The sequence below is a fragment of the Cryptomeria japonica genome, chromosome 10 (assembly GCF_030272615.1).
Source record: "Cryptomeria japonica chromosome 10, Sugi_1.0, whole genome shotgun sequence".
NCBI classification, from domain to species: domain Eukaryota; kingdom Viridiplantae; phylum Streptophyta; class Pinopsida; order Cupressales; family Cupressaceae; genus Cryptomeria; species Cryptomeria japonica.
This window is the reverse complement of record NC_081414.1, coordinates 699,192,314-699,218,132: the sequence shown is the minus strand read 5'-3', so window position 1 is coordinate 699,218,132 and position 25,819 is coordinate 699,192,314. Positions and strand designations below refer to the sequence as shown.

At 34.7% G+C, this 25,819-nt stretch overlaps 1 protein-coding gene across 3 annotated transcripts in view; it reads left to right on the top strand.

Annotated features, from left to right (window-relative positions):
- LOC131040482 (probable protein S-acyltransferase 7) overlaps positions 1-25,819 on the top strand; it is an 83,340-nt gene that overhangs the window by 9,067 nt on the left and 48,454 nt on the right. For 2 of the 3 annotated variants that reach the window (XM_057973420.2, XM_057973421.2), the window contains one exon: positions 4,455-4,631. The exons of the other annotated variant lie outside the window; for it this stretch is intronic. In XM_057973420.2, the coding sequence (XP_057829403.2) occupies positions 4,602-4,631 (30 nt within the window). In that variant the 5' untranslated portion in view covers positions 4,455-4,601. The remainder of the gene's footprint in view (positions 1-4,454; positions 4,632-25,819) is intronic. 3 annotated transcript variants of the gene reach the window in all.

Below are 25,819 nucleotides of genomic sequence, written 5' to 3'. Positions count from 1 at the left end.
CTCTTTCAAGAGCCTTCTTCTCAATGAGTTGAATCTCCTTGTCTAACAAACTTGCACATGCATAGTCCAATGAAAGGTTAGAAATAAAATATTGAGACCTTGAGGTCTCCTCCTTGTCTTCTTGCACCATACACTCCACTTCAACCTTGTCTTCTAAGGGTCTCCTTTGATGAACAACATCAATATTGGAGGAGGTTGTTATCAATAATAGTTGTGTATCATCGATTATATAAATAAGAATAAAGATTAGATTTGAGAAGACATGAATCATCTCAACACTATTAGTGATTACTATTATGAAGATTCTCATGATAAAGAGTACGATGTCTCGGTGTAGCAATTATAGAAGACTAATTGTCAATTCAGATCGAGTCTATATGCAGCAGTTGGAAATCATTAAGGAATGGTGCTATTAAGCATAATAAGAAGATGTGATTAAGTCAATGATGCTAACAAAGGAAGGCATTGATAATGAAAGGTCATAGGGCATGACCCTTGGTAATGTAATTTCTCATCCTAAGCACATTGTTTAAAGGATACTCAATTCCATTTCAGAAGGGAGCATCATAGTGTTGGTGTTGGAAATAAGCCACACCCGGACCAACGATGGACTGGTCCAAGAGGGGCCAGTAGCTCAGTGGTAGAGCACTCCAGCAGTGTATGGAAGGTCCTAGGTTCGAGTCCTAGCTGGTCCATGTCTCAACACATAGAAGTTTATATCTTGATTTATAACCCTGCCACCCTCCAGTGACATCAAATTTATTATCTGCATATATCATCCGCAAATCAGACATAGCAGCCAATGCAAGAAAACCAGTAATTGCATGTATTGACAGATCATTCAGAGACAGCAACTTTATTATAAATTGCAGACCAGAGAAAGCAACATCTTGCTCAAGGATATTTTATTTTGTGCATGAATATATTGATATTTATATCAGGCACACCGGTATAATAGCATCATCCTAAGGGTTAAGTAATTATATTCAAAGCATATTCCATAATTGCATAAGGTATAATAGCATCATCCTAAGGGTTAAGTAATTATATTCAAAGCATATTCCATAATTGCATAATCAGATATTGCTTTTAATTTTTTATACATTTATATATTATATCAGAAATCACAGTGGATTGAATAAACAAAACATCCATGAATCGATCTCATTGTCATAGATTGATTAGTAAGAAGCCTAAGTTAAGGTAATTGTCTCATAAGGGTTAAAACTTAATAGTCCTAAAGTGGGACATTACACATTAACGAATAATATTTATTTAAACCTATTAACTATTCAAATAGTTAATCAATTTTATTTACCACACCACTAGATTATGCTGTAATACATATTTCTAACGATTACAGAGTGCCTACTTAATTCTGTTGACTAATGCTATGGTGTCTGCCTCATCATTCCTGACTTAGGGATGTCCAATTCAAAGGCAAGTATCCTGATTACTCCTTGAGGAGGTAATCAGCACTAAAAGAACCAAAATTCTTTTTTGATGTACTATTGAAGTCTAACCTGACACATATTTTCTTCAGAGGGAAAGAGGTAGGTTTATCTTGCTTCCTTTTTAGGGAATTAGTAACATGCACCATATCAGGGGGGCTTCATGTTTCATTGTTGAACAGCAAATCAGTGATGAGTATTTTCCTTAAATCCTTTTCAATTTAATATATCCAGGTATGCTTTGGAGATGGAAGCAATATAGCAAATATCTATCCCTTAGTCTACTTATAAAATCATTTTGAAATATTTCTAAATATTTCACAAACTTGTTAGGTAACTAATCAAAAGCAGTTTGCAATTACATGAATTTAATCACAAGTAAAACATATGTTCAATAAAAGGAATGATTGCACAATGAATGTTGTATATTCGACCTGTTATATATTTTGTGGTTGGGTTTGGTTATATATTTGATCCTTTCCTTTATGTAGTTAATGGGTCAGTACCTTCTGTTTTTTCCAAGTTTCAATATGTAGATGTTTCTTTATGGCACGACATGGACATGTTGGAGATCATTCACATTATTCTGATTATTAATGAAGCCCTTCCTATCTATCTGTAATGTCCCTACTAGTTAGAGACCACTGTCCTGCAAAACAAATTGTTAGAAATACAACAAATATCCATATATAGCTAATCTAATTTGCAATTAAACTTAAATTACTTAATTAATGTTAATCTCAATTCTTATTTAATAAAAAGGATACAAGTGCAGTACTGGGACATGTCCTTAGGCGGCTGTGAAACTCGCCTTCTTGAAACCCATCTTGGTTCCAAGCCATCCAGGAAATTGAAGGTTAATTCGATTCCTGTCTTGGATGTAATTTCTTACACCCAAGCTATCTAAGAAATCGAAGGTCAATTCGATTCCTGTCTTGGACATAATTTCTTACACCCAAGCCATACCAAGGAAGACCATCCTATATGATCCATTCCTTGCCTTGGATGATGCATCTCATCATCCAAGTCTACCAGAGAGGACCGGCCAGATCCGTCTCTTCTTGGATGAACTTAGTCAACCAAGCCATATATATGCATATAGATATTCAGTATATACTGCCTACCAGGGATTATCATAATCCCTCCATTAGGCTAAGGGAGTTTCCTCCCTATAGCCTCCATCATAAGGTCACATTATTCATATTACATTGTATAATTCATTATCATTTTCCATTTCATAATTTACGTCTACATTTACATACTTTTTAATACTCTTTATTGATCCTAGATATGCATAAATATTATGCATGGATACCTATATAAGTAAACATTCAGTGATATATATATTCGTAAATTAACCTATATTCAGAAGTATTCTTTAATTCATTATCACTCTTTAAATTCATAAGTTAAACCTACAATTATATTTTTCTTCATTCTCATTATTAATCCTACATACATATGAATTTACTGCATACATACAACATTATAATCATTTATACTTTATAATATACAACATCATAATTATAATTCTGCAAAATGATATTGGAAACAGATTTACCAAATAAATACTATTACATCTATTTGTGTGTGTGTGGTACACACTTCCACACACAAATACATACCTGTAGCGTGCAGCAGTACCTCCCTTCTTTTCCTTTACCGTCCTCTCTCTCCGCAGCAGTAACCAATCCTTTTTCCTATATTCCCCCCCACTATCTTCTCTTAAATCTGCACTTTGATCCTCTAAAACAAACTCCTTGTGACTGATATATCTGCTCTGATTTATGCACACCACATACTCCTGAGAACCCTTTACTTTCTGAATTATAATCTCAGCCCTCGTTCCTTACTCTCCTCCCCTTTCCGTTTCCTATCATATTGAACTCCTTTATATCTTCTCATTTAAAGGAATGTGTCTCTTTCCAAGAGACGTGTCTTCATGAGTCATGGCTTTTATCATTAACAAATCATATCTCCTTAATTTATTTGTTTTACTAAACATACCTTTTGACAAGTCAATTGTTTTTTTTTACCAATCATTATACGATTTGTTATATGATTTTATTGTATTTGTTATACGATTTAATAATCAAAGAACACACTCGATCATATTCACTGCCAGATACACAACCCGATTTAAACTGCTCGTTATTAAACTTGATCGCTGCATATAAAATGCGTTTCAATAAAGTCTATGTAGGAATAAACTCACCATTCTTCATCTTTTAACTTATGATAAAATCGCTCTTTCAAAACAGAAATTATGTGCCTTTTAACCACTAAACTTGCTGCTCTTGTTAACACCTTCATTAATATCTTCATTAACTTCTTTAACTTTTTAATGAAGTCGCTGCTGTTTGCTTGATTTACTAATCACTCCACTTACAGAATCGCTGCTCTTTATCATGCTAATAAATAAACGAACATTGTCTATGGCTGCTCTTAATTATTGAACTTAGTAATCGTTGTTCATTAATGATCGTTTTCTTGTAAATTGCTTGTCTTGTAGAATGTAGGTGCTGCTTTTTATTATTATTTTTTTTTTCTTTTGTATCTTAATTGTATTATTATTTATTATTGAATATATAAATTATGTTGATAATATATAATATTCAAATCATGTTCATAAATAATATTTAATAATGAATTTTAAATAATCATTCATTGGTAATTATTATATTAATTAATAATAATAATTTCTTCATTTAGGGTCTCTCTCTTTCTCCCCGTATATATATAACGATCTAGGAGGGGACATGACACTATCTCTCTGAAATTGTTGTACATCCGTTTCTGTATTAATTTAATAGTTGTCTTTTGTAGAACAATAAAATTGTGCATATATGCTAAGTATATAATGGTTTCCAATCAGATACTTTTGCAGGATCAAGTACCTATGATTGTTATAGACTTTGTACTTGTACCTGTATTTTTGGGATAAAGTGTTTACGGATAATAATACCCACCTATTTTTATTGCTTTTGTTGTTGTTGCATGCAGAAGTTTTTTCTTGGAGGGAGGTTTATATTTGGTCCAGATGTGAGATCGGTGGCATTGACTCTTTCCCTCATCGTAGCTCCAGTGATAATTTTTTGTTTGTGTGTTGAATATCCTCGTGACAGGTCACCTCACCATAGATTAATCATCATGTCTGTTGCCATTGGCTTCACAGTTTATGTTAGTACCCTTTCTTTATCTTGGCATACATATTTATCATATTGGTACAATCTTTTTTCATTTGGGCTAATATGTTAATACTTAGAGATATAGTTTCAAGAGGGTTTCTTTTGAGTCATTACACTTTATTGAAATTTGTGGAAGGGTTGTAAACCTGGGCACCATCAGCTAGTATTTTATGCTCATGAGCTCCTACTAGCTTCACACAACATAGTCTAATTTGAACTTGGTTTACGTTTTTCAAAAATTTCAAATTTGTGAATTTAGAAGACCAATTATTAGAATTTTAAATTTGTGAATTTAGAAGACCAATTATTAGAATTTTAAATTTGAGATATTTAATTTGAAATGAGTGCCAATGTCTTATGTAGTAAACCTACCTTATTATAAATAGTATCTTGAAATTTTTATTAAGGGTTGTTTGTTAGAATTATGACTATTGGCAAGGGGTCTCCGACTCCCCATAATTGCCACCTTGAGATTAGAGTTAAGGTGCAAGGGGACTAGGAGACGATAAAATGCAAAAAAATTAAACTCATACACATTTCAATATATATATATAGAGAGAGAGAGAGAGAGAGAGAGAGAGAGAGAGAGAGAGTTAAAATTCAACAATACATTTACAATAAATGTAGAATTTGTAAAACTTTAAAAATCTGAAACACATTATTGGAAGTGCTGAAGAAACTAATATCAATAATAGAAATCAATAAATTATATTTAATATTTTAAATTTAAAAATTTTCTCTAACTGAAAATAAAACTGAAAAAGTCAGAAACAGTAGTGTCAGTACATACTGATGTATGGAAAAATTGGCATGAAAAGAATAACTATTCTCCACTGAGTACGCTTTTTGGGTGATGGAGAAATTTGGTATTGCACCAAAGGGATGTCTAGAAAAGTGCCCCTAAAATTCCAGGAATGACATTTAACAGGAAAATAGCATGGATGGGTATGAGGGACTGGGGGGATATGTCCTCATGGAACATTGCAATAAAAAGTGATAGTTTATAAATATATAAAGTAATAGTAAGATTCAGTCATCCATAGAATTGAATCTTGTGTCATAAATCTAGTCTGTCTGTAAGTCCTCTTCTGAGTTATTCTCTGTGTGCTTGTCATTCTGAAGCTTTGGCTCCTTTGTATGCAATTGAGTTGGGGGTGAAAAATATCGAGATTCTTTTGTCCAACCACCTTACCCTCCAAGTCCAATGCTTCTTCATTGGATGGAAGTTGAACTCATTTTGCTGAAGGACCTTCAATGTACCCTGGTCTATACAAGACAAAAGCCAAAGTGTGGTATAGAGGTAAACCATGTTCTCTGCCTTCTTTGATCCAAATTGGTTCTGCAAATGAAGCTATAAGGAGTTCAATTCCTTGCATAGGCTGAAAAGTTGGCTACTAGTGGCAGCATCTATATAGCATATGTTGGCAATTTAGATTAACTGTGGTGATGTTTGTACTTCAAGTATGTGATCTCTCTAAGAATGTCCATAATACAAGGCGATATCAGTTTTTTTTCACTGAGACTTGATAACAATCGCATCCTCTCCTTAGCCATAAAGCTTCTTCACTATAGCATAAATTCGACCCATCTACTTACAAGATGGGAACTTTTCTTGCTAACTTTAATGTTGGAACTTGGATCACTTCTGATTCAAACATAGAAAGCTATATGTAGAGTTGTATTTAGTTTGTTGTATCTATTATTTGGTTGGGCTTATAAATGGACATATATTCAATTTCTTAATGCCTGTGATTCTTTTCATTTCTTAAGACAGTCAAGATTTCATAAATTTTCCTTAAACCTGTCTAGTTGAACAAGGAAACTAGATCATCTCAAAAATAGGCTTAATGAAGCCAACAAAGAACTAAACATTAGAGAAAAATGATCACCAAGGATCATCTGTCTCTACTCTGCAACCTCTGGTGTTGCTTCTAAGTTACTCATCCATCACTTACCACTATAAGAAACAATGCCCCATCTACTGCATACAAATGCGTAAGAAGTATGGAATAAGAGGTAAACTGTATCAACAAATTTGTGGAATTATACATGTCTTCAGTAAATGTCTTGTGATTGGTGACGATTGCATTTTAACATCTAAATTTTGTTCTGTCTTTTATCATCTTTAAATTCTAATCATTTTTCTAATATCTTTGTGTGGATTATTGAATGCATGCACAAAACAGGGTGTCAAAAGAATATGATTCTATTTATTTCCACCATTATGCCAGTTGCTATACGAATTGATGCAATGTTTGTAATATCTTAGACATTGTGTGACTACCCCACCTCAATGTCTTCATAGTGTCTATAAGAAAGTTTTAGTTTTTATCCTAAGTTACTGATTCGGGTATGGATTCAGCAAATTTTTTTCTTTCTTGGGTACGGGTATTGGTACGTCCGTAAATATATATATATATTTTAATTATATATATACATATGTCATATATTATATATATGTTCAAACATCAAAATTATATATGTTCAAACATACAAATATGAAACATACAATGTAACGTTCCCATACAATGATACATAAATAATAACAGATAAATGATACATAGTTGTTTTCTAATTGTTTTTTTGACTTTTATGACCCATGGGCCCCGTTTTTGGGAACCCACAGGCCTGGGTTCTCCCTGGGTTCCACCCAGGTCTTGCCCAGGTGGCTGGGTTCTCTGTGGGTCCTCCACGCAGGACCCACAGAGAACCTGACCACCTAGGCAGGACCCGAGTGGAACCCAAGGAGAACCAGGCTCGGACCAGGACCTGGACCCAGCCTTTTTCCCCAAGAATCGGTATCTTAGTTTTTATCTTGTATAGAAATAGATCACATGTTTATGAGCTGGTTTTTTCATTTTTCAAGCACTATTCAAAACTTCCATCATAAAGTTAAAACTCCTTGTAGCCCATGCAATTTGGATGGGTGCCATATTTTACTATAGGATGTTTTTTCCTTGTCAATAAGGACTTTGCAAGGTTTTCTTGGTTTTGCAATACTAAGCTACAACATGATTTAACAGTAATGTTATCTAATGATTAAATAAGAGATCATTAACATCACATCCACAATTTGATTGGTTCATATATAACATAATGAAGGATAAGAAAACACAATGAAACATACAAAGTTGCTTCATGAGATTGAAATTAAATGCTATGCAAAGTTAACATAACACTTCTTTGTCACATAATCTTTCTTCTCCTCTTGGGTGTACAACTCTCTAACTTTGTAACTCCTCTGCTAAAATCATATTGATCTCTCATGTGTTAATTTTAGATCAGATTGATAGCAATAATCAGAAATAACACAATGAACACACAGAACACAAGAGTACCCTGGCAAAGACCTCCCTCTTGGAGGTGAAAAACGCAACAATTAATCTCAGTTTATATTATGCAATAATCAATATGTGACTTTACAAGTTTACTTCAACACTTGAAGCAATATGAACATCAGCATATACACAGCAGTATGATGAACTTATCTGCAATATACTTGACTGAAGATGATTTGCTGCTGCTGATCATAGGACCATTGCTGATCAAGGAGTCAATTCGCTGACCATGAATGATAATCGCTGCTCCAGAATTAGTTCGCTGTTCTTGGAGATGAATTCGCTGCCATAGGGATATGCTCGCTGAACTTTATGATGCAATTTGCTGTCCTTGTAGTTATATTTGCTGACTGGATAATTTCGCTGCTGATCAAGGATGTAATTCGATGTCTTCCATTGTGTGTAATGATGAATGATTGAACCTTGTATATATATGTGATCTTAGCCACCTAATTCATCCTAGGTTGGCTCACAAGGATAATCAATTAATAATGATAACCTAAACTTGGCGCCCAATATAGGGTCATCCCCATTGCATTTACAAGTTACAATGTTTAATATAGGGTTAGCCCTATCCACAAGTTACATCGCCCATTATAGGGCCAGACCAAATTACAAGTTATATTTAATTTTGCACATTTAATGTGACTAAGGCCGATAGGCCAATTAGTAACCCACAAGTTACATTATGGGTCACGCCCAATTTTCATATTTGCTAGTTACATACACATATCAACATCCTTAATGGTTACAAGTTACATAATGCGTTTGGGTCCTGCCCAATACAAGTAATACTTATATTTGATCCGAACTAGCTATTATTTCAACATCATGAATCTAAGTCTAAACAATGAACACAATGCACTCTTAGCACTTACTTATAAGCCTTCACAAGGTTGGTTAAAAGAATAAAATAATACTATTTAATTCTGCTTTAAAGAAAACCTTATCCCTATCTTCTAAAATAAGAGTAACATATTTGAAGCTTAAAACAATTAGCTCCTCAACTTGAGCTCAAAATAACAAATGACTAAATTTGTCATTTTTTTATTCATCTGATTCCTAAAATATTTGGTAAGTAGGAGATGCTTGTTTCTTTTTCTGTGTCCAATTAGACTTAAAAAATAAAGTCCTTTATGATGTCAAATTGTCTTCTTCAATGTTATAGCTCAGCACAGTGTGAAAATATGATAATTTGCAACAATCACCGTAGCAGTCTGAAAAGTAATGATTTGGTATGTGTATGTCACTGCAACGGTTTGGTAAGAATAATTTGAATTTATAGTTTTTGTAGCAGTGAGAAAAATATGATTTGGCAACTGTAATGCCACTGTTACAAACAAAAAACACTTAAAAATGAAGGAAATTGCTGGAAACTGTAAACGATGATGTGTAATTAACTCCAAAATCCTGCTGTGTTGTTTCACTGAGAAAATTGATGAGGAATTGAGTTTAGTTATTGTTGCAAACCCTTTCACTTAATTGAATAGTACCAAGAATTGTATTAAAACCTGCAATTAATCACAATTTTATTCCTAGGAATTGAAAGAACAGCACTGTAAATTGTAAAAAAATTGTTGAAGAATCAGTTTAAGACCTTGCCGTGCCTATTTGCTTGATTGAATGGTACCAAATACTACTGGTTTATCTGTCAACAGTCAAATATATGCTTAGAAAGTGATGGCAAAGTGCTGTAGACTGATGAGATATGACTAGGAAGAGGTTTTAATTTGAGGTCAAGTTTTATGCATAGTTCCATGAAGTTTCTTGATGGAGGGACAGGGGAATGGGGGAATATGTTTTGTGGGTGGGGGGACCAAGGGCCCAAGTTTGGGGATGATGGGGTGATGATGGTGCGAGGGTGGCGGGGTGGCAGGGTGGTGGGCCGGTGGTGCAAATACATATAGTACTTAAAAATTAGTTAGAAAAAGATGTGCAAGGAATAAGTATAAGAATTATAGATGACAATCGTTACATTGAACATTAACAATGGTGGGGTGGAGGTTTGGGAGAAAATGTTGGAATGTGTTTGCCATTATGCCAAAAGATTGACTTGTTAACACTCAATACAATTGCTAGAGATAAATAGATCCACGGGAGGCGGTTAGTCCATGTCTTGAATCCGAAGGGGGATGCTAGCAATTAGTCCAACAATCCCCCCCTTAGCATCACCTAAGGGGATTCGAACTCGCGACTTGGCTCTGATACCATTTGTTGGAACCCGTTTGCTGTTACGCCAAAAGATTGACTTGTTAACGCTCGATACAAACGCTAGAGATAAACAAATCCATAGGAGGTGGTTATTCCATGTCTCGAATTCAAAGGGGATTTTGGTGATTAGTCAAACAACAAAATCCCCCAATAGGGTCAAAGAGTGGTGTCCCTCATGGGGGTCAAAGCCCCCACGACTAGGCACATTAAGGCCTTTAAAACCATACAAACCTTTACGTTGAATATTGTTTTTACAGTTCTATCATTTATTTTTTACAACACCAAGTCCTTGCTGTTCTAAATCTTAGGAGTGATTTGAAATTAGGTTAGAAAGTAAATTTATATAGTGTTGGGGGGCTTGGGTGGGGCCCATAGGCTATTAGGGTTTGGGCCTAGGCATGGGTTTCAAAACCTTTTTTTTTTCTAAAATGAACTTTTTTCATTGCTTGCAATGAAAGACACTTGGGCATCCCTTGGAAACCCCCCCAAAAAGGGATGTCTTGGAAATGTCCTTTGAGAGGGAGACATTGTGAAAATGTCCTTGAGATGATGAAATAGGTGGTTTGGTGGTGGGTGGATGCCCCCTCCAAGCTCCCATGTCCCAAAAACATGGGGATTTGGGGGGATGCATCCCTATGGTTCACATGTTTTATGCTTAAGTAGGAAAATGCCAATGCTTTAGTTGCTTTCTTCCTATCCTTAGACGCCTAGACTTATTTGGGCACTCAATTTGCTTGCATTCCATTCTTTGATCATCAATTAAAACATTCTAATGTGATCCCTAGTTTAGCTTTTCTCCCTTGGTGCTAGAAAGTGGAAATTTCTTAATGTTGACATTGTTTATGTGTTGAATAAGGAAACCTCAAATGCTAAACAATGTGATCAATAAAGGTAACCCAAAGTTTGTAATGTCAGGTCTTGATGTTGCAATGGATAGACATAGTGGAATGATGTGATTTTCTGTTTACACAAAGGGACTTATGCTTTACACTTCTACAAAGCAGCTGGAACTTGAACCTCCAATATAGCAATTTAAGTGATTCTTTCTTCCTAAACTAACTTAAACTTCAACCAAACAAAGATCAGAAGGATAGGGGTTAAAGAAACTAAGCCAAGAACCTAAGGACAATGATGATAATGGATAGTGCTATTGATAAATGGATCCCTTATATCAAGCCTTGCTTCGCCATGATAATGACAACTACACAAAATTGATACGATCTCCAAAGGTAGTGAAAGATTTTCATATTGTAAACATCCATCCAAATACCCAATGCTGGCACAATCCAAATGAACATCCACAATCAAACTACTGCCAAAATGAGGTTCAGACTAACCATACATTTCAATTTACAATCAACAAACTACAAATGGTATGAACCAAGAAATTCATCAAATATCTTCACATTTCTCCATTAAAATCAAGGAAATTCAACTAAAACTTGAGAAGTAGAAACCATGAAAATGCTGAAACTTCATACAAAGATCCACCATATTTTCAATGAAAATTATATATTTATTCTAACATAGTCTTGGCAACAATTTCTAATCTCCTCCTCCTACTACCACTGCTACTAATAATACCCGTATTAACCGCTTATAGATGAAAAGGCCAAGCCTTATATAGAATTCCAATTACAAATCAAGGGCCCAAATTGATTCTAAATCAATGGCCAAGATTAAACAATAAAACCCTAAGGTAGGGTTAGTTATAACTAACACCACTTACAATATTTTGACCAATGAGAAAATTACACAACTTTCAAATACACGTCCTTTTAGGGAAAGGATCAATGAGAAATGAGTTGTAACATCAAATTAAATCTAATTCCACATGCCAATTTCCTTCTTTGTAGGAGTTAGGTTCAATGAATATGGACATGTTGACTTTGGATTATTTGATTAGTGAAGGTGAGTAAGTGCCACCTCAGCTCTTACACATCTTGTAAACTTTGTTTGTTTCACTCCACTTCTATATTGTAATGTCCCCACTTTGAAATACAATTTAATGGTAAATGATAATAGTAAAATAAAAATAAAAATATAAAAGTATATAATTAAATTTTAATTAAGTTAATGAATGGTCAAAGACATGAAATGAAAATTTGTGACTCCCTCAAACATGAGATATAAAAGGGAGAAGAGAACCTTATTTGAGGGGGATAATTTGGGAATCAGAGGTGCAGATCTAATTTAAATAAAAGTGCAGATCTGATTGTGAAAGGTTGTGTCCCTTTCAAAAAGGCAGAAATAATTAAGAGTTGCACTCTTTCAAAGGGTGCTGATGGTGAAAGGGTGTGCCTCTTGCCAAAGGGCATAAATGGTGAAGAGGTGTGACCCCCCCCTCACAATGAGAGATATAAAAGAAATGAATCCAAACATCCAAGGAGATCACCATCGATCAGATCAAATCAGAACTGTTATTAAGTTACGGGCAGTAACATCGTTGTTCTTGGTTGGGGATGTGCTTAATATGTATGCTTAATATATGAAGCCTGATAATGTTCTTATGCAGAATTCAGTAGTAATATTAATATAGACTGCAATATGTATGACAGTCATACTTAATCCATAATACATGAATCAGCTGGAAAGAAATAGACTGCACTCAGAATTACATCATCACAGTGGATCAAACTTAAAGATACCTTCAGAAAGCCACACCGAAATTGACTGATTGCTTATAACAGCATCTGGGTATGATTACCAGTGAATTCCTTATGCAGATAGAAAACACATACAAATAGATTAATATGCAGATATATACAGAAGTCCGATCTACACTCTGATCTAAATGAAAAAAGAATCAAAAGGGAGAATATTTTAGCAGAACAGAAAACAATAAAGGGACCGGCAAACTGTTTTCCCTTTAAGAAGATAAAGGAACCCTCTCTCTAACCCTCCCTTATCAATTGAGAATAGTAATCTAAGGCAAGATTTAGGGAAATCCCAAAAGGGGACATTACATATATCATCATAAAGAAGTCTCTGCCTCTCTAACTTTGATTAACTCCCGAAACTTCAAAATGCTTTCCTTAGGTTTCATTGCCCATTTCCATCTTCATCTTTAACCATCTTCTTCCTTGGATATCCTTGACCTTGATTGCCTTGTTGTAATTGCATTCTCCATGATGTAATGTCCTTCTTTATCTTCCTTGTCTTTTCATCCTATTCCATCCACTTCCTTGCATCAATCCTAAAAAAGAAAGAGAATTCCTTGAATTAAAGTCATGGATAAACAATTCTATCAACCGGATTTTGGAATCTCTTAAGTGAAATACAAGAATTTTATGATAAGAAAATGATAATTCAAAACTTGCATTCCTAATTTGATTCTAGAACTTAAAATTTTCATGGCAAAAATTGTGAAACAAATTGTATCCTAATGGGATAAAATTATTTGGATTCAAAAAATATCATCAAAATTACTTCACAAAAGGACTCACAAACCCTTGTTCTTCGCTCTTGCATACATTTTTCTAGAAAAATGAACTTCACTAAAGTCTGATTTTACCCTTGACAATCTGGAGTACTTGGAAATTCTCTGGAAATGAGGCTACAAATCTGGAAAACACTCGAAATGATGAAGGAAAACACTCAGATCTGAATATAAAAAACTTGGGTTCCTTTCACAAATTGCTTCCCTCTTGGCTCTCAATGTCAACTTCTTCTGCTGTAACCTGATTTTCTTGTTCAAAATTGCAGCTATCTCTGCTATCAAACTGCTCTGCTATGAAATTCACCTCCTTGGTATCTTGGTTCTTCAAAAAATCAAGCACCTCTCTCTTTTTTCTTCACCACTTGGCTTTGAAATCTTGATTTCCTTTGTATCGAATTCACACATTTCTACTGGAAATCGTTCCTTATCTACTGCAATTCACTTGTATTTATTCCTCGTCCTACTTTGGATTGATGTGAAAAGAATTGTCTTGATCTTGCTCTTATATGCATTTAATGTAGCAATTGCTATTCTTTGGCAAATGGGGTGTCGGCTAGGTGTTGCATTTACATTATTATTTTTAAATTGCAAATTAATTCCACTTCTATATTCCAAGTCGACCTTACTCTTTGATTTTTCATTGTTTTCCCTCTATGTTGAGTCAGCCTTCAAACCATCTTTCATTGTATTTCATTGCACTTAACATGTTTTGTCACAAACAACACTTCTACCTTGGGGGGGATTTCACTTAAGCATGGATTTTCCAAGCCGACCTTACTTAATTCATGGATTTTGGAGTGAAATTTCAACTTGAATGTGGACTTTTTGCTTGTGAACCTGGCTTGGTCATGATTTTTTTGTCGTCATGGATTTTCCAATTTTGTGGATTTTGTTTGTCCATGGATTTGGAAGGAAATTCCAAGTGAATTTGAGAGATGGTCAAGGATTCATCATGGATGTGGATTTTATCCTTGCAGATTTGAGACTTCTTCATGGATTTTTTTTCATTTTTTCCAAGCGGATTTGAGAGGAGGTCAAGGATTTTTCATTAAAGTGGATTTTTTTTCCCCTTGACTTTTAGATTCTTGAATTTTCCCTCATCTATTCCACACTTATCATTTTTCCTTGATAATTCTTTCAACTCCATGTTTTGTAATGTGAATTTTCTTTCATTCCTTGACAATCCTTGGCTGGATTTTCATATGCTCATGGATTCTTGGGAAGGATTTTGCCTTGGACGTGGATTTCCTGTTGGAAATCCACCTTATTAATATAATGTAATGTTTCTAATGGTCATCTAGTTGTCTTAGTTAGTCATGTGCATTTAGTTAACAATTGTTTCTTTTAGAAACATCGTCTCTTGTAAATTCTTTATATAGAGCTTTCGCCTCTATTGTTTAATATAACATCGAACATCGATTTACCATAAGACACCTTGGAGATGGATTTCCCCATCAAATTCCATAGAAAATGAACCCTTATTCCTTTGTTGAATTTTGGAAAATCCCTTCTTCAAACTTTCATTCCTTGGATAATTTCCTAATTTCATTTTCACTCCTGGGATAATTTTCTCATTCCTTTGTCATTCCAAGGATAAAATCCTTATTTTATTTTTGGAACTTTCCATGATTTTCATCTAAAACTTTGAGATTTTCCTTCATTCCTTGCTAAAATTCTGGATTCCTTTTTTTTCCTTGAATCAATTGCACATTCCTATCTCAAATCTTGAATTTTCCTTGTTTCCTTAAGGATTCTGATTATTCATTCCTCATCTTGGACTTGGAACTCTTGACTTGACTTACCTATTCCCAACTTGAACATACCCCTTTTCCAAGGACGAACTTCACACTTCATAGATTGATCATTGTTTTCCTCCATATTGACAAGACATTGCCACCTTCCTAAGCGAGGAGACAAATTCTACTGCCAAGCTAAGCAAAACTAAGTTAACAAGCTAAAAAAAGAGGGGTCCCCATTATGGGGTGTGTATGTTTACAACACAACAGACACTAGGTGGAATTTTCTCGTCTTGATGCCTAGTAGAGATTTTGATCACTTAATTCCTAGTTGAGCTTTAGGAACTTGATGCTAAGAAGAGGTTATGTTTATTGGTATAAACATAATTGAAAGGAAAGTTTTTTAGAGGTACCGAAATTGGTATTAACAAGGTGGTTTATACCTTGATGGTTGACTATTTATGATTTAAACCATCTTCTTATAATAAGGGTTTGTAAATTATTTACATAAAAACATGTGATTGCAATATTGATTGAATCCTAGCTCCCTACATTACAGGTTTTGGTATGGTACAAGTGTTAAGTCTCTTATAAGACACTTTTCATGCACATCCCATCACCTTTCTACAAATCATATCTATGTTTGTAATTACCTCTTTAGGTGTATCGCAAGTTGCAAGAGAGGTAAAAGCATGTGAAATAAATCTAGAAATATTTATTCAGCCCTTCTAAATGTCACCATAGTTTCTAATTATTCTTGTTCGTCTCTAACACAAGCTTCAACACCTTTTCATTTTATCATAAAATTTGTCTTTCATTCTTATGTATTTTCTGTGGAAATGCTTCCCACAAAATTGCCATTACACATTTTCTGTTGCACACTCCCCTTGAGTTCGCACACATGATTGCAAAACTTCATATGGGTAAAATAAGTGGAACTAATAAAGAGTTCATTCCATTGTTTTTTGTGCGAGATTTGTTATTAAGTAGAACTTTTTTTCACTAGGCTTATGAAGGAGTTCCTTTTTCATGTGACAAGACAAGAGTGTTTTTGCAACTTCTATGGTTGAGGCATATCTTTGATGGTGTGAACAAAGAAACAAGAAACATGTTGTATCTGGTTGGGCCATATGTGACCTTAGATCATCCAGGAGTGTTGAGGCAAAGTTAATAAGGAAGCTTTCTATGATGCAGAAAGCTAGCATACAACCTTGTTTGCTTCAAGGAGATCATTTGGAGTTCAAATATTTCTTTTGATAAAACAATGAGCTTGATCTTGCATAAGGGGATTGAGATACATAAGGGGATAGAGATACAACCTCGTTTGCTTCATGGAGATCTTTGGAGTTCGAATATTTCTTTTGATAAAAACAATGAGCTTGATGTTGCATGTTATCATGTCCAAAATGAGGCAGAATTTGGAATGTCGTGGTCTGTTGGATTTGGAACATCCTTTTTACAATTCTCATTTTATGGATGAGGCCTCCAAAGATTAAAAGGATAAATTGTAAAAGGGTTATTTTGGAAGCTGGTGGCATCAAAGGATGGGGCATTTCCATCATCTCAATTAAGTTTCTCACTTTGAGATGGTGTTTTGCATGGGAAGCATTTTTGGCTTTACTTTCTTGCTTTCCTTTTAGTTTTCTTTGTTCGTGTTGACAGATTTGAAGAACACATGTATTCTGGAGTTTGATTTTTGGAGACAGGTAAGGGGTTTGGTGTTAAACTCAATATCAATGGTTGCCCAGAGAGTTCATGAGACTGTGATTGAGAATTATAGCCGTTACAAGGGTCAAAGACAACATGGTGGAGCCCTATCTGTGCAAAGCTCAATATGGTTTGTCGTTGAATAATTCGGTTTTTGTGATTCAATAGTTCGGTATTGAGAACTTGAGAATTCAGCTCGGAGCTGCACTTTTATGAGGGTCGACCTTTTGGGTCATGAGGCAGCTTGATGGAGTTCCACTTGATTCAAGATTTGTTTCTTCAAACAAAGTTCTAAAAAATGTGTATTATTTTATGTAATGAGCAAATAAGCCTTTAGGAGGGTCCCTTGGCATGGTCTTGCTTTTAGAGGTTTTGTTAGTTTTTTTACAGGGACAATGTAATAGGGGGGAATGTTGGCATAATTGCATATTACAGTGTCTGTCTTCTACCGGTTCTTCTTACTCTTTTGTTTTGTCGATTAGTTTTCTTTGATGGTTTAGGTACTTTTTGGCTATTCGGTTTCTTAACCATCCAGGCCTTTATATAATTTTGTGATCTGTCATAGAAAGCAATATGAACAAATGTATATATCTCTCTCAAAAAGTTGGACCAAAGATCTTAATATTTGACTTCAACTAGGGAGAGAATGAACTTTAGGAGTAGAAGGCCAGACAAAGGTGGTAGTTTAAGGTAAGAATGGATGCACAATGTAGCAAATGATTCAAGCTCGAAAGGGTTGAAACCAGTTTGATCTTTCTCTAACTGTCATTTCAGCCTCCACTAATTTTCTTAACATAGAATTAAATGGAACTACTGATACTAAAAAGGAGGGAGGTAAGTCTAATTTGTAATTTCAAAGGGTATTGACCAAATGTAGCATATCTGGAAAAATGGCTGGCCCATCATGGTGGTTTCACTTCTATCTCTAATGTAGGCCATTTTTTAAGGTATTGTTTAACTCAATGGAGGAAAACAATGAAACTTTCTGTGAAGGTCCTATGGACTAAAGGTTTTTATCCGTAAATTTTTTATCCAAAGTATTGGTTTGAATTAAATTGTAGGGCTTTTCTATAAAATTTGAAGGATCAAAATTTTAAGCAAATCTGGGATAGCTTGAGGATTACATATGTCAAGAAAGATCCACATAGAAAGGTTTAATTAGTTAGTGCAAGAATCTATAGAAGGAGCGATCTTGCAAAATCCCTCATCCAGTCCTTGCTACTCAATTTTGGAACTCGGTAGAGGCATCATAAAGTTGACAATGAAAATATCTCTTTTAGATATATTATGTCATTTTGCATTGTCATTTTGGGCGATCCTACCCAAAAATGAGTAAGCCTACTAGTCTGCATAGATTGGCGAAGATTTAAGAGCTTCCAATTGAACTGATAACAAGAAGAACAAGCCATATGGAGGCAAGATCACGAGTTTGTATCTCTTGGAGAAGAGTACAATAATTTTTTGTCTGAAAGGAAACGAAGGTCCTTGAGACAGATCCAATGCTGTATGGCTTGAATTAGAAGAAAAAAAGAAGTCAAGAGATTGAATCTACAAATCGCTTTGGTGTTCAAATCAAGGTTTTGATCACATCAGTGGAGTAAGATAGTGAAGATCAAAATTGGGAAGAGCATTTATGTGAAGAAAACAAAGATCTATTAAGTCTGGACTTTAGATAATCTTTTACACTCACAACTGAAAGAGCTCTTGATTCAGTCTGGATTAGAGAAATTATCACTATGATAATTGCCTTCTGAGACTACCTTCTTTGGGGAAAAAACCTAAGCAAATCTCCTCTGCCAAACTCAAGGATTACAGAAGCTTAGATAAACATTGTTTGTGTTAATAAAAAACAGATTCCTGAAATGTTGGTCTAGATGGGTGGAGAAAAGAATATCCAAAAAGAAGGCAGCAAATGGATTTAAGAAAATATTTAGAGGAAATTCAGATAAAGACAGGAAAAGGAGTAAAATGAAACAATTAATAAAAGGAAGTAAAAAACTTATGACTGCTCCTTTCTTAGATAAGCCCTTCAGATACCTTTCACCTGAAGCTGTGGGCAAATATCCTCATAATTTCTCATGGAATACAAGGGGATTGAATTCACTCACAAACATAGGCTGTTGAAACATCTAATTGAAGAAAGAATCCTAACTGTTATATTATTACAGGAAACAAAATTGAGTAATTCAGAGTTCCTCTTTTAACAATGTGATGAGATCAGTTTGGAGAAATAGCAATTTTGTAGCTGTAGGTTCAAATATTGTTGAGGTGGATCAGTAGTTCCATGGAACAACCATTCCTCTTCAAGCTTCTACTTAGATGCTTGCCCAAATCGGGCAGTCAATTAGATTTGATACTGAGTTACCGGGTTCGGCCCCCTAGACCCCTGGTATTGGTCCGGTACGGTCTGGGTTCGGGGTTCGGGTCCGGTTCGCCTGTGGTTCGGATAGGGTTCGTGGTTCACAGGCCTAGTTCGAACCAGGGCAAACCCAAGAGGACCCAGGGTCGAACCCAAGAGGACCCAAGTCGAACCCAGGGGTCTGACAGCTCAAAAATGGATCTTTTTTTTTGCAATTTTTTTTTTTTTGAATTCCACCACATAAAAAATTAAAATGACCCTAAAAGTGAGTTTTAAAACATTAACTTGGCTCATTTCACACAAGCAACATGACTACAAGCAAGGGGAAACGAAGATGTGGGATATGGAGCCAAAACATACTGATTTGGATAAATTCACTTCTCAGCTTGTTGCATTTGATGACTCAGATAGCGAGCAAACTTAAAGCGCAAGTGCAAGTGTCATTGGCATTGGCATTGATTCATCTAATGTCAATGTCAATGATGAGGAGGAGGAGAATGAGGATGACGAATTAGAGAATCCATTTGATGATCAAACTTTAAATTGTTGAAAGTTGAAACAATGATACTTGAATATTTTATCATTTTGATATTAAACTCGATGTATATGATGCTGTTATGGTATGATCATGATGCTATGATTACAAGTTTATGTTGGTTTTGTTGTTTATATGATGCTATGTGACACGCTAATCTTAATTCATGCTTATAGGCTGCATATATATATATAATTTACATGTTTTTGTACTAACGAACTCAAACGAACCCAAACCCCTTTTCAAAATTTTGCCGTACCGGCGTACCGGTTCTTCGAACCTAAACCAGTGCCCGAACCCGAACCGGCAACCTAGATTTGATATAATTTAGAGTGAAGAGTTTTATCCCCAAAAATGCATATGAGCCACTTTCCTAGCAAGGAAGTGCTCTTTTCTGGGGCCATTAGAAATTTATATCCAACAGAGAGATGGATATTCGGAAGATATCTTAGCTCTATCTGTTTTCCAAAAAAGGATTAAAGGGGTCTCTTCTGTGTTTCCTATCTGCCCTGGACTTCACCTAGTTCATTAATTGTTGGGATTTAGTGAAAATTAAACCTAAGGCAGAGGTATATGCTTAGACAAATATGAGGTTGGGCACCGATTTTTTAGTTGAACACCTTGATAGATTGTTAATTACTAGTGATTCAATATATAATGATCTCTAATTGAGATTAATGCTCTGAATAAAGACTGGATCAGTTCACTACAAAATCATTTTATCTGTTCTGGATGAAGAGAGACCTAAGAAATGGCCCTTTAAATTTGAACTTATTTGGCTGAAGATGACTCATTGAGAGAAAAGATGAAGGACTTGTGAAGTACAAAATCATCAAGATCAAAGATGTTTGTAATTGCCCAAACACTAAGATTGGCAAAAGCCAAACTCAAGGGATGTAGTAAATAGAGGTTCTGAAATACTAATAATAAGAGAGAGAAGTTCAAATCAGGATTGAAGAGGTGCAGAAACTGTTCCAAAATCAAGGGCTGAAATAGGATTGAAGAAATTGAATGAAGAAACAATTAGAAAACTGATCTTAGAAGAATTTCATTGGAAACAGAAAAGATTTGATGGCTGAAAGAAGGGCATAGGAATACATATTTTGTCCATTGTTCTGCGGCAATAAAGAGGAACAAGAAAATCACTGGGATAAAAACTTCAACAAGTGAGGAAATAAGCAGGTCAGAAGTGAAAGGCAAGATGCAATAGATTACTTCAAAATTCTTCTCACTAAAGGCAGGGTTGATTGGGTAAGAGGAAATATTTTTAAACACATCCCTTATATAATCTCAGAAAAAGATAACAAGTCATTTACTTCTCAGATCCCAGGAGATGAAGTCTGTAAAATTTTCCACTTGTAGAAAGATAAATCCTCAGGATTAAACAATTTTCGTATGGATTTTTCGAAGAATTTAAAAATATTGTGGTTGAAGATGTAAATAGAAACAGTCCAGGAATGTGGGACAACTAAAATTTTCTTGAAAGAAATAAACAGTACCTTTATAGCTTTAATCCCGCAAAGGAAAATGCCGATTAATAGAATCTATCTGTCCATTTATTTCTGTAAAATGATCTACAAGATTATCGCTAAAGTAATAGCTGATAGGCCGTAGGGGACTTCGCCAAAGATACATTTCTAAAGAGTGAGGAGCTTTTTTAATTACAAAGAACTTCTATATAGAATTATAATTGCTTATGAACTAATTAATTCAGTCAAATGAAGGAATGAAGCATGCTGATCAAGAATTATATCAACAAGGCATATGACAGAATCAGCTAGGATTTTTTTGGATGCAATAATGCAGAGATTTGGTTTCTTTCAAGAGTGGAGAAAATAGGTTCCCTCAAATTATTGGTTTTTGTCAATATGGATCAACTGGTTTCTTCAATGTCTACTGAGATTTGAGGCAGAGAAATCCAGTTTCTCCTTTCCTTTTCCAAATTATTGTAGAAGCTTTGAGGTTGCTAAATGCACTAAAATTAGAAGGAAAAAGCGGTAGCCATAACAAATGCAAAATTCTATTTATCTATAATAGGACAACATGTCTGGCTGGTAATAGAGTATTGCAATGAAGGCCATATTTATGTATAATTCTTACTGATCAATAGTGAGCTATTTATACAAGTGCTATAGTTTGTTTCCCATCCTATTTTCTAGGATGTACTCTCCTTTACGCTCAAATCTTTCCTTCTTCTCAACTACAAGCTATGCATGTGAGTGGTATAAGTTTAAACAACCTACTCAATATATCAACAATTTAATCATAGGCTTAAATAATTATTAAAACATATATGATAATTAATACCTCCTAACCAAACATATTAAACATATACAAGTTGTGTAATATACTTCCTAACATTACCTCCTTATTACATCATAGTTGTGAGACTTGGAGAGGAGTGTTCAAATGTGGATTGGGACTTACACAGAGTTCCAGATTCTTACATCCAATCAATGAATTTAGACACATTCACAATGTATTGAGAAACATCCATAATGTACGAATTAGGATACACAAACTTAATTGTTTATTGAAGAACACTTCAGGTGTGAATAGGAACATACTATATTTCCTCACAATGCTTTCCATGCTTAGTGAGAATGGCCTCATTGGACACATGAACAAGAACATATTTTGTTGTTCATGACAATTCTCCATATGCGAATAGGGACACACACAACTATTCACAAAAATATGGTAGTTGGACTAAGCCTCATTACTTCTTCAAGTGAGATTGTATTCAATTGGTAGCAAAATTGGTCTTTTGTTGGTTTGGGCTTTACTAACAATCTTCTTTTGAACCAAATTTGTTACCAAACCATTAGTCTAATTTCCAAGCTAAAATCCAGCTTAAGATTGGAAATTGTCCTCCATCCTCCTATGGTGTTCCAACCTCTTGCGGATTTTCGCTTCATTCAAGCAGCTAGATCCTTATGGTTCTATGAACCACAAATTGTTGCATGAAGTGCTTTAATGGTTTTGGCAATGTTTTTCCAGATACTTGTCATTTTCATAGGAATAGAATTCCTCCCAAAATGTAATGATTCAGAAGGATGTCAGGATCTACCAAAAACACATCCATCTAGAAATAGTTTCAGACGAAGGATCTTGACATAGAGATGACTTTTGCTGCAATTTATGTTGAAAAATAATTACATCTTACAAAATACAAAGACTTAACCAAAATCCTTTTGCCGCTAGGTTTATACTACAACTCTACTTAGTCTAGCAATTTTTTGTTAGAATCCATCCCATGGACAAAAGTTATGAATTTCATACAAACCTCTAGGCAAGGTTTGAAGCCTAAAACTACTATATGAGAACACTAAAACAATTAAATCTCAATATCTATATGAGCTGGACCAAAATGCTTTTGGGGGATATTCGACAATAAGATTTTGCTTATGTTGGCCAATGTTCATCAAAAGGTACGACCTGGGTCAATAGTTATTGAATAAATTATATTACAGCTCATTATACTGAAATATTTAGGTTATTCTTTTATTGAATTATATCTTTTAAAGTCTACTATACTGAAATATCTAGATTAATTTTTCAAATACATTATATGACTTAATAAACAAAGTTTGAGCACGAAGACTTCATTAGTTCATACAAAACTTATTCTGGTGTGCTCCAAAGCAGTGCTATGCCAGCTATGCTGCTAGGATCCTTCCTCATGCTTATGTTGCATTTCTCTGAGGAGCCACAAACAGTTTTTCCTTGCTGGTGTGCATCCATTGTGAGCCTGGGCTGCTTTCTTCATGTTGTGATGCCATGTTTCGGATCTTTTGCTGTAGCTTTGATAATAAAACACTCTCATTCTCTTTGTTTCATTTTATTTTAATTTTAGAACAAATACAACAACAGAAAAAATTTCACTTCATTGTTTTCTCTTTTCTAGGTTTGAATCATGGTTTTGCTCAGGCTGTGTACTTCTGTACTTTTTAATTACTATGTTTTATTGATATGCTCCTGTTTCAAACACCTCCTATAGAGTTAATAGTATATTACTCTTCTTGGAACTGAAATACTTCTTATCTTCTCTCACATTCTATCATATAGATAAAATCTAAATTCTAGACACACAACAAAAGACATTCAAAAACTATTATGCACTCTAATTGTTCACTCTATACAAATTCACATAGAGAACTTTCATTAATCAGGGCTAGCAAAAACTGGTAGAGTTTCTCCTTTGCAAACATTTCATTTGTCCATCACAAGTTCTCAGCTTTAGCTTTCATTGGCTCTCCCAATCTCATCTTCTCTATTGATTTGCAATGAAAGCAATGTATATATATATTTCTTATTGATCAAATAGAGATATATTTATATAGTTTCTAATATCTATAGTTCATTTCCCATCCTATTTTTAAGGAAGCAGCCCCTATCTTTAAGTTCATTCCCTCCTTTTCCTCAAGTACAAGCTATGTGTATGAGTGGTTTAAACCATAGAAGCAATAGTCAGGAAAAAAACCCGATTACTCCCGATTAATCAGCAATCGGGACTGTTCCCGATCAATTCCCCCAAAAAATCGGAATTCCAATTTTCAACGATTTTTTCCATTTTAAATCGCCAAAAAATCGCGATTAATTGCTGCACGAAATCCCGCCAAAAAAACTCACCGCAAAAACCCTAGAATGGAACACCATGATTCAAACCTAGAAAAGAGAAAACAATGAAGTGAAATTTTTTCTGTTGTTGTATTTGTTCTAAAACTAAAATAAAATGAAACAAAGAGAATGAGAGTGTTTTATTATCAAAGCTACAGCAAAAGATCCGAAACATGGCATCACAACATGAAGAAAGCAGCCCAGGCTCACAATGGATGCACACCAGCAAGGAAAAACTGTTTGTGGCTCCTCAGAGAAATGCAACATAAGCATGAGGAAGGATCCTAGCAGCATAGGTGGCATAGCATTGCTTTGGAGCACACCAGAATAAGTTTTGTATGAACTAATGAAGTCTTTGTGCTCAAACTTTGTTTATTAAGTCATATAATGTATTTGAAAAATTAATCTAGATATTTCAGTATAGTAGACTGTAAAAGATATAATTCAAGATATAATGGTCTTAGTCTGATTGTAAAGAATCCTTTGAAGCCCTAATCCTCAATGTTTGGGTTCGGTCAATAAGCTACCTCATTAGAGTTTAAGAGTTCTTTGTGTCAGCATGTTGGTATGTGATCCTTCAATACCCTAACCTCTAACGCAGATGTGACTTGTGCTTCACCTAGGATCTAGAATGCAAGAAGTGATGAACTAACTCAGTGGAATCAAACTAGGCAAGGTCTCACCATCAAGTCGAGTAGCTTGACACAAGCTTAGTGCAATCATCTAAGGTGTATTTCATAGATTTTCAAATTACTACCATCAAACATTGATACCATTCAAGTTAATGCGTAACAATGGACGCATAATAATTGAAGTTAAGCTTGCATAAACTTCCAGTTGACCACGCACGACACACTTACAATCAACAAGAGGTTAGTGGTATGGATAAATGGATTCCACACAAATACATTCAACAAATTCTTTCATTCAATCTAACAACACTTGAAAGAAAATTCTAATCTAACTTGGAGGAATTGAGAACCTTGAATGCAAGGCAACACTTTAAACAAAAATCACCATCAATTCGAACAATGATTTATATTCAAATCTATAGCATCTACCAACAATTCTCAAACTTCTCTCTCTTACAAATGAGAGGCAATGGGGCTTATATAGAGTCTCGAACAAAATGGATGGTCAAGATTAAATCAAAATCAAGGGCCAAGATCATGCCAACAAAACCCTAGAGTTGCCCTAATTAGGGTTTACATAAAAATGGAGCCATCGACATATGG